This window comes from Hyperoodon ampullatus, assembly GCF_949752795.1.
Source record: "Hyperoodon ampullatus genome assembly, chromosome: 9".
Lineage (NCBI taxonomy): Eukaryota > Metazoa > Chordata > Mammalia > Artiodactyla > Ziphiidae > Hyperoodon > Hyperoodon ampullatus.
In genome coordinates, this window is record NC_136922.1 from 101,656,888 (window position 1) to 101,669,518 (window position 12,631).

The following is a 12,631-nucleotide window of genomic DNA, read 5'->3' on the forward strand; positions in this document are numbered from 1 at the left end:
GTTAGGAAGAACTGTGACAGTGACTAATCCATTAATTTGCTTTCCAAAAGGGCAAAGATTAAAGATAATACTAGAAAGCTCATAGCTCAAGTAAATAAGAAGGTGTGAACAGTTTACTAAAACTCCAGAACCCGCAATCTTTCCCTGTTTCCTTCTTTGGCCTCTGATGCAATTCCTCATCCATCCGTCCAATAATAACAGCAGTTAACATTTATTGAGCACGTACTATGTTGCAGGCACTGTGCTAAGTGCTTTCTATACATTTTCTTAACCACTTCTCCTCTTAGCCTTTGGCATCACGATTTCACAAAATGAGGAGGAGACCGAGGTTCAGAGAGGTTAAATAACTTGCCTAGTCAGAAAGGGAGTGAATTACCAAGCCAGGATGGAAGCCTAAGTCTGATTCCAACACCCACAAGCTCCATGCCTATGCTCTAGTTCTCACCCTGAGATGCCCGTGCAATGGGTGCTGTGCAAGAGAGACACCCAACAGTGTCACAGGGCATCTCCTCCCCCAGCATCTGCCTCTTGTCCTATTCCTACCACGTCTTCATTCCTTCTTCTTAAGTTACTTAACCAGGTCACTCTGGGGCAAGGCGTGGTTATAACTACGGAATAAAGTTCTATACACTACCCAGTGATTTTAAATACAAAATAATTTCATTTCTTGCAAAACAATTAAATTGGGGTTTTTGATTTTTGTTTTACACATGGTGGAAGTAAATTAATTCTGCGATTTTAATTCTGAAGACTGGCCCCCTTTAAAGCCTGGGGGACGAGGGGGAGCGGCTGCTTCTCCAACTCTGACTTATTCACCTGCTTTAGTATCTACACCCAAGGTCCCACGTACGGGAGGGCTGCTGAATACCCTGTTCAGCTACCAGACAGGAGGGACGCTGGCTCTGGCCAACCCGTTTGCTCTAGTGACAGAGAAAATGCTCTGAGTCTACTGAACGAGGTCAGCTGCCTCTTCCGTTAACAGAAAGAACTTAGAGAAGCACAGAAAATAAGACAGCAAAGGCTGCAGCGCTAAGTCCCATCTCCAGCCCCACACCTGCCATACCCCCATGACCCATCACCTCAATTCTGAGTCATAAAAGGGTCACCAAGGGGCTGGAAATAAGCTCTCAAAGCGGCTGTGGCAGAGTGTGGTTGTACCTCTGTCTCGCAACAATACTCAGCACAGTGTCTCAAAAAAGAGTAGGCACTCAAAAAATGTTTCTGGAATGAACCGACTGCATTTGCTGATTTTTCCCTAATGGAGACTTCGACTTCAATTTCTTTTTAAAGCTAAGAGAACACCTATTTAGCAAACTGAAGGTCTATACCCACCTCATTATCTATGTAGTATCTCTAGAAACCTACCCCATTCTTTAACTATTAACCTTAACTAATAACCATATCCCTTTCATTTATGAAATAATATTCAAATGCAAAAGCATTTGTTGGTAAAACAAGTTTGGGAATTCTTATTTATTGACTTACAGGAAAATTACTCAAAAATCCCAGTTACTTACCAGTAACTTTTTTTCTTTGAAAATGTATCATCCTTGACACTTTATATTATTGTCTCATATCACTCAGAGCACTGAATAGGATTTTGACCTCATGGGTCTCCACAGCATTTTACCTGATCAGAGTCATATGTCTTGGACTCAGAAACTCACTAGGAGACCAATATCAACAAATTAAATTCTCTAATTCTAGTTCAAACTTGAGGATCACACAAGGAAGCTGCTGTAGGTAATCCATCATTGATGGTAAAGAAAGAAAACAACTATATTAGTTACCAAGGATGCTACATTTTCAGAGAAACACAGCTTACTGGTAAGTAACCAGGTTCCTCTGAGGATGGATAGACTTACATCAACCAGCTGGTACAATAGGCGACTGTGTGGCTGGACCACTGGGAGCTGGAGAGGGAAGTCAAGCCAAAAATAGTAGTTGTAGGAGTACACAACCCAACTGAGACTCTTGGCAGAAGGCTGGTTCCAAGTAAAAACTGTGTTATGGAAAATCGTAGAGGGAAGAGCAGGTGAATGGCCTGCAGGGAAGGGAAAGAAATTAACACACCCTACTATGTGCCAAGCACTGTGCTAGAGACTTTACCAAAGTTAACTTCTTTAAAATTCACCACTACCCTAAGAGGTAGGTATGACTCCCCATCTTACAGTGGGACATCCCAAAGGACAACAGTCATAGCCATCCAGTCTCTCAACAATCTTTAACATTAGAAGGGTTAAGTCCGACTTCCATATAGTAGGGGGAAAAAATACACTCAGTTAGCCAAGTTAAAAATATTCTTGGATCCTGGTTGGTCCATTTAATTCAAGCCAGAGACACAATGAACTGGTGATGTTGTCTAATATCCTTCAGCTTTTCCGAGTAAAAACAATAAGGAACTGTCTCACATCTAAGGTGTATGAAAGAAAGCATCAGCTGCCACCCAACTCTAGGGAAAAGCTGAGGATGATTTCTGAAACTACCCATATTCTTCAAGATTTGAGTAGAGAAAAGATGACACACCAAGTTTTAAACTAGCTAGGGCTTCTGGTGAAAATGACAGCGTACATAACTTAATTGCAGACTGCTTTTATGTGAAGTAAGTACTAAAGAAAAAACTGGAATGAGGTAAGTATCAGGTCTGGGTCAAGAAAAGCTCATAGTGGAAGTGAGTTCCTAACAAGGTTTACAAGGATGATTAGGAGAAGGGTGGTTACAGGAGAGGGTCAGAAATGAAACATCCTCATCAGATTGTGACACAGGCACATTTAATTAAAGCAGCTAATCAAGGGCGCTGGAGCTAAGGAATACAAGAGTGGTTCACGCCAGACTGTAAATTATTTTAATTTCTGCTGCTGGATATGTATGTTGCAGAGCTGTCCAGACTGGGGGGAACCTCCACCAGCAACACGAGGCTCCTGCCCTGAGCTCACTTAAGAACAACAGGAAGATGCCACCCTATAAGCATCAGTCTGGCACTTCTTCCAGGGCGGGGCGGGGGCGCATATACAGCATTTCACACAGAACAGGTAACATGTGAAGTACAATTTCAGGAAGTTTGGACCCTTAAAGCTCTTCCCTGCATCCTAGCTTCAGAAGCCCGAGCCCGAGTAAAGAGGTCACAAATCTATAAACCTAGTTAATATAGTAACTATTAAAAACCCAGTGCAGTCTGGGTCTGAAGGGGGCTGTTAGGGTAAATCATCTCCTCATAATCTGCAGTTTTGCTAAAATACTGGAGATCAGAAACAGAACAATAGTCACAGGACATAAGTTGGTAAAACTACAAAAACACCCAACACATCATGTAAAGCACGTAACCAGAGCCACGTTTGTCCATGACATGCAAACTCAAGAACCTAATTCAGTAATAGTCCTGTGAGTGGCAAATAAGACCATTTCTATCATTGAAAAAAAAGTAAACAAAAACTAAGAAACAGAACAAAGAATAAAGTCATGGTTTCCATCAGCTGTGGCAGCACAGCCGTCGTGAAGCCTCGCTCCTGTGAGTGGACGTGGGGCTGAACGCCACAGAGCAGCAGAGCCATTGGCTAAGGTAAAAAGGCAGGACGGCCACCGGACCGTAGTCTCAGAAGTGCAAAGCCCTTGCTCAGGTGCTAAACCTGCTCCGTGACCACCAATCAGACAGGCCAATTCTGCTGATCTTTGCAAAACAGATTTATAACCGCTCCCCAATTGCTCACGGATTGATCATTTAGTGAATCGGGCTGAAACAACAAAGCCAAATAGAAAAAAAAAACTTGAAAACAAAATTCCCCACTCACTCTTTACACCAAAGGAAATTCCGAATAGGTTAAATGATGTTCAAATATAAAACTGAAAACTAGAAGGAAAGATGGATAATTTATAATCTTGAAGTGGAGAAAGGCTTTGTAAGCCTTAAAGAAACACAGAAATCAAAAGAAGAAATTCTAATTTGACTACATAAACATTTAAAACTTCTGTATAACCAAAACATACCAGAAATAACATGAAAATGGGGCGGGGGGGAATCTGCAGAACAGATGATTAAAAACTAGTATTTATAATATACAAAAAGTCCTTAAAAATCCTAAGACGTCCAACCCAATTTTAAAAGATCCAAGACCATAACAGCCAACTCATAAAAGAAATATAAACAAACAATAGGTACTTAAAATTAACTTCACTGATTAACGAAAGGAGAGCAAATTACAATAAGGTTTTACCTGTCACACTGACAAAGATTAACATTTTATGTTGGGAATATAGATAAACAGACACCACTATGAACAGTTGGTGAGAGTGTAAATGTAAACCTTTTGGGGGCAATCTGGTAATAGCTATTAAAAATTTAAATATGCATATTCTCTTGACCTAGTAATACTGTTTCTAGAAACTTTTCCTAAAAAACTACTGAAAAGATGCAAAGATGTGTATGAAGGATATTCACTGAAATGCTAACTGCAAAAGGAAAAACTAAAAACCTAAATGTTCATCAATTATGAATAGGGCAATTAATTATGGTAAATCCACAGGACCAAGCACTGTGCATTGCTGAAGATACTGAAGACCTGGACAGATGTAAAGCGATGGCCCCAAAAGGCCGGCATGTTTTATCTGGGAATAACTTTTTAAAATAAAAAATATATTATCATTATAATTAACATGTTATAGAAAAAGAAATCTGAGAGAATAAAAGTCACAGGGCTTGGACGACAGGGCCTTTTGCTCCTGTTTCATACATTTCTGTTTTATTTGAATTTTTACAGTTAATATTTTACAATGACCTTTTAATTGAAGAAAAAGATAAAAAACAAAAGTTTCATTAACCCAACAGATATTCCCAGTAGCTAGTATTAAAAGTGCCTTATCGGTTGCCAAGGTAGCTCATGAAATCTGCCCAACCCTCTCAAAATGGTACTCAAATAATATTCTTTTACAAAATCTAGTAAGAGAAGATAAAACAGAATCCTAAGCAGTGGATTTAAGTCCATCCAAATTATCAACCTAAATTGTGATAGTAGTTCTAGGTCTAATAAAATTTTCTTATTTCTTCAGAGCAATGAACAATTTTTAACATTGCAGACTAGGTAAGCATTTCTCTGGGTTTTGGTTCATTCTGTTTGTTTTCAAAACAGCTGTCAAAATTTGGTTTTGCATTTTGAGGACAGACTTGATCTTTGTAATGGTCAATTTAACAATAAATTTTAAAACACAAACTGTATACACAGTGTTCTTGGAGAAAAACAGCAAATTAAACACAACTTCTGGTTTACTTAGTAGTACAAAATAAACATTTGACATTTTTGAAAAGTTCACTTTTTAAACTTAAGATATATAATCTTAAATTTAAAATATGAATTCAAACATCATAAGTGTATGATATATCTTTAATATATGATAATAATATATAAACTCAAACAACAGAAGTGATCTTTCTTTTTTTTAAATGGCCTTTTTGGAAAAGCATAAAATGCTTATATTAGCTTCCTTTCAAAAGCAAAGGAACACCTCCTTATGGTCATTTAAGTAATATTCCATCTATTTCAGCCGAAAGAAAGCCAGAAAGGAAGCAAAGGCTACCGTGATTTGAAAAAGTGACCCGGGCAGGAAGGACTGGCAGAGTTAACACAAGATTCAACCAACAGATGGTTAAGAGGGACAAAGAGCAGCAGAAAGCAACTAAGGAACCAGTTTCTTGAGGAACCAAGAAAAGGATGGATGTGTTCAGACTGAGAGTAAAGACACACACTTGGGAGAACCACTCATCTATGTCTAAGACATAAGAAAAATGACCCAGCTCCCTGCCACATCTGCTCAAATGCTGGGCAGGACACATTGGTCCTATAATCCTGAAATTCACAAAGGAAAGAAAGCATGTTACTGTGTTGAAAGTTGGGAGTATATTTAAGTAAAGAGCACTACACATTGGGTACACCGGCATGTTATTTTTTCTTTGTGTATAGTAACTAAATTTCTGTTTACAATTAACTGAGGAAAGTGCATTACCACGTCAATAAATAATGCAATCAAGTGTTTACAGGTAAACAAGACAATGTTTTTCTTCTCCTTCAACAAAAATAAGCCCAAATTGCAAACTTACGAAAGAACTTACACATTCTGCGTCATGAAAGAAGCCTCCCCCCACGAAAAAAATTCATTTGCAAATATCAAATGATAGGTGATGAACTTAAAATTTTAAGATATCAATAGGAAGAGCAAACCTGTACGTACTGAAAAGTCCAAAAGACTTAATTCTTCATGAATATGAGGACTAGGAGGTCCTTCTGATGCTGCTTGTTGTATGCTAAACATTCTGAAGAAGCCCCACTTTTCTTACTCTTTTCATTAGTAAACAAGACACAGAATTCTTACAAGAACATTACATTCTCCTGGGAATCTAAAAATGCATATTGGCAGGATATTTTTAAATTATTAAACCAATCATACCACTTGCCCAGAAGACAGACATCATTTGAGCAAGCCTCCCTTTCAGAGTCATAATACATACAAGTAATAAAAATCTTGATATGAAGAAATCAATGAAAGGGGAAAGTGCCTTGTTGTTTTCAGCAAGAAATGGAAAATGTACAAAAAGAAATGCACTAGTAAGAACTACAAGAGTAACTCCTAAACCAGCTTCTTCATCAGAACTGGAAAAACAGACACATTAAAGAACATGATTACCAATGTGCAGACTTACAGAAGATAAAGTTCTTTACTGACTGATGAGACAAAGTAATGAATGTCACCTAGAAATAATTTTCTGACAAACAGCCACATATTATGGCAATACGGCGTACATCCCTTGGCCTGTATGTATCGTTTCATGACATTTTTAAGCTGAATGCTCCTTAAAAAGATAAACTGAAGAGCAAAGGAAATATATGTAACATATATTACAGTCACTGTCTTCAAGAAGTCAGAAGTATTTTTAAAAAGAGAAAATAGACACATACTCTGTATTGAGATCCTATGGGCAACATGGCTTAGGTTCTGTAACTTCAACACCAAAAAATAAGTACCCACAAGTCTCCTAAAACCATGCATTAAGGAAACAACAGACTAAAGATGTGGTCTCCAGGTCGACTGCAGGGCTCCTTGATCTCAAGTCAGAATCTACAGCAGTCACTTCATTAGATCAGAAAGTAAACTTGTCAGACTTTCTTTACTAAAATAACCTAGATAAAATTGGCCCTTTTAAAACTGAGCTTATCCCCTTCTACAAGTACAGAAGGGAATAAAGTAGAAGACTTGAGTGAATGACTGAAAATTGTCATTGAATCGTCGTCATGCTCAAAGGCTTTAAACTGAAGACAGCACTTATAAAGGATCAGCTTATAAAAATAAGGACTTAATTAAAACAATGTTACAACAGCACTTCCAAATGTTGAAAACCATGGACTTTCTAGGTGTTTGGGTCAACAGTGCAGTCCCAAATTCTGCCAAGCCTACAAGCCTATTACTAGGAAAGTCGTTGCAAAACAGGCTAACTTATTTATCCTCCTGCTTCTGACCTAGCTGACTCCAACTTTTAAAGCATGTAAAAGAAACTGATATATTGCTGGAAATGCTCAAACCGAAGAAAAAATAACAGGGATATAGTCTCATCTGAAAAGTAAGGAGACTAGACAGAGATCATTAAAGTCCTTTCCAGCCCTAAAATTCTATTATTTATTGTGATAACACCAAAAAGCTTATCACAAACTGTATAAACCTTCAGCTTCCAAAAGTCAGTGATGATGGTTTTAAAGGGGCCAGGGGCTAGGAGGAGTAGAAGTCGAATCACTTCAAGCAGAATCAGTAATTAAGAGTGGCTCAAAAACAAACGTGCTTTGACCAGAGTTCCATGCAACAAAACCTGAATTCCTGAGGCTAGGGGTTACTTTCCTCCTTTTCCCCTCCTGTTTTGTGAAAATGTTTTTTCTCAACCTGCATGGGGTACTAAGTTTAGAAAAACACTTGTTTCATTAAAATGCTAATTTCTTCTTACAATTTCTCTCATGAACTCAATAAAAAGTTAGGTATCTTTACATTCAATGACTTTTATCTCCACTTGACAAAATTAAAAGCAAAATTCAATTAGTAAATACTCATTTGAATCAACTGTACTCTTAAATTTAACACCAAAAATTGTATCATGAGCAATTCCGGTTGTACATAAATAATGAACTTTAATAATTTCTTAATGTGTCTGAGCTAAGTATACTCTTCCAGGCCCACATCAGATCATTAGAGCAAGGAAACTGACTTTAGTTCTTCTAAGGCTCAGTTTCCTCACCTGGGAATAAAAAAGTGGTGATACAACCATCATGAAGACAAAATGAGGTACAGTAGTACCTAGTGCAGTGCCAGAAATCATTATTGATGTTAACTTTTATTATAAATGTAGGCTGGGCTTTCAACAGCATTTTGAGATTTGTAATGGGTGGCAAAATTAAGTATTCCATGTGTTCCTACTTTATTTCTCCAAATTTCTAAAAATGTATCCCTCTGGAGAGAAAAAAACGAGGTTTCTTTTTCCTTCACTTCAAAATTTCCAAAAGGTCACTTTCAAAAGAATTAGAGGCTCCATCCTGATCCCTTTTGAGAACATTCTGACTGGCATAGAAAAGAATCCCTTTCACCCTTAGTATATTAATTAGTCATTTACCTCTAATGTGTAGGTCCTGACCTGTTGCAGATGACTAGAAGGTGTTAATAACATATAATACATATTTATTTATACAACTGCAAGTCAGAGCTTAAAGAGCTGTCAACTGACAAAATGCATAAATAACTAAGAGTAATCCCAAGCCATATGTGTCACCATCAAGACCACAACACCATCACTGAAATCACCACTAGGACCGTGTCTGTAGCACAGACTGAGCTACTATAATAGCACTGACCAGTCTCTGAAGCCAGTGTATCACACAATCTCAGCAGGTCTCATAAGACAGCAAACTAGTGCTTGATTATTACAATATCATATAAAAAATGACTGCTCATTGAAAACATTATTTTAGAACAAATTCCACTGTTTAGATGCCTTCCATGTTTAGACACCCAGGTCAACAATCATCTACTACACAGTATAATCTAAATTTCAGATCACTTTCTTCCCTCTTTTTGCATCCATGCCCATTCAAATAGCATTCCATATCATATGCCATGTCTTCCTGCATAAAACAGGTACTTAAACAGAAACGCTTTAACCAAAATCCTACTGATTGGTTCTATACTGTGTAAGTTTCTGCCATTTTCTTTTCATCTTGCTGCCACTATGTTTTAATGTGTTATCTCATTATAAAATCTACCATAGATTTATTGCCTTCCTTTGAAAACAGTAATTTTCTACCTCGTTCGTTCAAAAAAAATCTATTAAAAAAGGAAATTCTGACCTCTCAACCCCAAATTTAAAAATTCTTATAGAGAGAGCCTTAGAATTTGGACAAAATCTATAAGAAGCTTGTTTACTCCATGAGTATGGATGAAAAAGAACCATTTCTTACAGCATGGCTAATTCATATGAAGGGGGGAGGAAAAAAGACAGCTGTGCATCAGAAAGCCTTGCTCTAACTTGTGATCTGATGAGGACATTCGGGAGTAGTTAAAGTTCTTTTTTAATGAACAGTCTTATAAACATCTAGGAATCAGTTGCACATTAAAGAGAAATAACAATAAAACAAGGGACATCCGAGGTCAACGGCCTCCTCTCGATAACCAACCAACATTCCAAAAGCAAAAACCAAAATGCACTGATAATTCATACAGTGCGTGAGTTCACCAACCTCCCTGGTCCCGCGCAATGAGCTCACAGAAGTCAGGATGTGCACAGGCTGGATCCTTCGCTGTTTCCATTCTTGGTTTAAGATTTCTGTTCTTTCCAAAATTTTCTGACGATTGGAACTAAACATACTCTTTAAAAAAATGAAGGAGAGGAGAAAAGAAATTGTTCATTGTTAGAAAATTTGTAACATCTCTAATGAAGGTTAAAATTGAGTGATTCCTCAAAAGTATCAGGGACATTCCTTCAAAAGCACATGGATTTTACACTAAACTGTGGTTTCCCATGTTCAAATAATACAAAAACACCACATCTATTATTTTACTGAGAGTAGAAGGGGAATAGGAAATTATTTCCATCCTTTCTTTGTTAACTCTGTATATATCTATATGTTTTTTAAATCACAATGACTTTAGGAACACAGTACCATGAAACACATTCCTTTATAATTTGGGTCCTGGGTCTCCACATGCAGTACAAAGCTACACTGAAAAGATGGTGATTTCCAAGTAGACTGAATAACCATTAGATTAAAATCTTTTCACTTCACTAATGTGCATGGTACGATTTTTATGTTAATTAAGACAGACCAAGGACCTTAACTTCCAAGTTTTCATTTATCTTACAGTAAATAAGACCATTTACCCTTTCAAATTAAAACTTATCTTTAGGGGGTAAACCATCCTTAACTGTACCCGCATTTTCACAGAAGACGGAGGATACCTTGACTTCGTCAGCTCGCCTGAACCTCTTGAGCTGCCGCAGGCGCATGTACTCTGACTTTACACGCTTCCGCCAACACACTGGTCCCTTCTCAGATTTCTTCCCAGTCTGGCCCATGATTATTCTAAAAGCAATGGTTTCATATTAAAATCACTAATCTAACCAGCCTGAATATGACCACTTGTGTTTTAATCCCCAGCAAACTAACAATCAACAAAAGAAATGACACATCATTACACTGTTGATATTTGCAAGAAGGGTCCTCATTTGTTCTGCATGGTGAAGTCCTTAAAAACATTTCATTCCAAGTATAAATTTTTATTTAATACAACTTTTAAAAGACATTTGTATTTACAAAGATACTCCACTCCTAAACTGCAGTCATCCTACAGAAATGTGACCCATTATAGGAGTTAAGTATATACAGTAACGAGCTGTGAGATCCACACTTGTGGAGTGAAAAAAAAATGTAGACACATATTCTAAGTTTTTCATCATTAAATTAGTTGCTACAGGCATAAATGACTGAAAAAGATAAATCTGAAAAAGAAGTAAAATCTACACACAGCACCAAAGGTAGAAAATATACAGTACAATATGTGATAACTGTACAAATTAAAGTATTCCTCCTACACGCACTTTCAACCATGCTTCTCACCTTCAACACTGGGATGAAAGTCTGTGTTTCTGCCCCGTGCCACCTTTCCTGCCATGGGGGCTCCTCTGCTAGCCAGAGGAGAAGGAAGGCAGGGACCCCTCCCGCCCCATCTGTGGTTGCAGAGGCTCTGGAAGCCGGTTATGTGCAACGTGGGCTCGGCCTGTAGTCCACTGGGTGTCCAATTCACACCACAGAGTCTAAACGGGTGTCCTCTTCCAGAACATTTGTTCATCAAAGTGTTAAAATTGTACTTGTATCTTCAAAAGATTAGAAGGACATTCCTCTATCGGATGGTGCAAAGGTGCCACATTAGGGATTTGTGCTTTAATTTATCTAAGCGCAATGCAAAGTCATAGAGTGTTTTAAGTAAAGGGGCAGGGGGAAGATTTACACGCTGGAAAGCCCAGCTGACTGCAGTGCCGCGGCAGGAGAGGCTGCAAGAGAGTAAAAGGCAAAGGTGAGGCCAGGTGAGACTGGAAGGCGGGGCTGTCCCTAGACAAGAGAGGACACTGGTGATGAGAGAAAGGAAATGATTTCAAGAGTCACTTGAGAGCAAACATGGCAAGGATTTCAACATGGGGAAGATGGCTTTCTGGCTTGAATAACTGAGTAGGGTTTCATGTACCTGCTTACATACAGCCCTCGGGCACAGAGAAAATTGCCTAAGGAGAGGAATTAGAGAAACAAAAGGAACCCAGAGGTCAGTGGGAACTTTCTGTAGGAATATTCCACCACCAAACCACGAAAGAGAACACAAATGGTGGATTATTCAAGCTGAGAGAGCGGCAAAGAACGCACGTAATTAATGACTAGTAAGAATCAGGCAATGAATATACAAAGATGAATGAAACGCAGAACTTGCCTTTGCGGCGCTTATAACCGACCTCAGAAGGCCTAAAAGAACGGACTTTACAATATGAGATAAATATGCAAAAGTACTGGGGCTGAGGGTGGGGGACGCAAGTAAGGAGCTGCAGAAGGATGGCAGCAAAGTGACCACTCAACCTTAAAAGTTGAGTCGGGTTTCAAAAGGCAAAGAGAGAACGGAAGGGGCTCAGGTAAGAGCAGGAGCCAGCTGGGTTCGGGGCTGTAAGGGCGGAGAGGGGCCGCCAGCAGACCCTGCAAACAAAGGTGGACCCCAAATTAGGTAAAGGGCCCAAATTACAAGAATTGAGGGAATGAGGAGAATGAAGAGATTTCAGAACTTAAGATAAAGACAGTTGAATGAGATCACAGAGATAGGACTGAGTCCCATAAAAGCTTCAAAGTGCGACCTTGCCTGGGGTGCTGAGTGGAACAAGGATGACAGCCCTCAGCGCTGAGAAGACTAAACCCCACAGCCGATCCCAGCTTGGCGGAAACACAGAAAGTGGGGAAGAAGTTAGGAAGACGGTGAGGCCGGGCAAAAAGACGCCAGAGTTAGGGAGAGGCTGGAGCTTTATTCTAAAAATGACTTTGTGGCAATTTTTTGCTTTCACATCTGCTGGTCAGTTAAC

At 38.7% G+C, this 12,631-nt stretch overlaps 1 protein-coding gene across 10 annotated transcripts in view; it reads right to left on the reverse strand.

Annotated features, from left to right (window-relative positions):
• The window catches only part of EZH2 (enhancer of zeste 2 polycomb repressive complex 2 subunit), a gene marked incomplete at its 5' end in the record, with an annotated part of 39,192 nt that extends 28,598 nt beyond the window's left edge, over window positions 1-10,594 (reverse strand). For 6 of the 10 annotated variants that reach the window (XM_079711089.1, XM_079711093.1, XM_079711095.1 and 3 more), the window contains 2 exons: window positions 9,759-9,887; window positions 10,478-10,594. In XM_079711089.1, coding sequence (XP_079567215.1) covers window positions 9,759-9,887; window positions 10,478-10,594 — 246 coding nt within the window. The remainder of the gene's footprint in view (window positions 1-9,758; window positions 9,888-10,477) is intronic. The other 4 variants (XM_079711097.1, XM_079711092.1, XM_079711096.1 and 1 more) reach the window with 1 other exon arrangement.
• Between the last annotated feature and the right edge of the window lie 2,037 nt (window positions 10,595-12,631).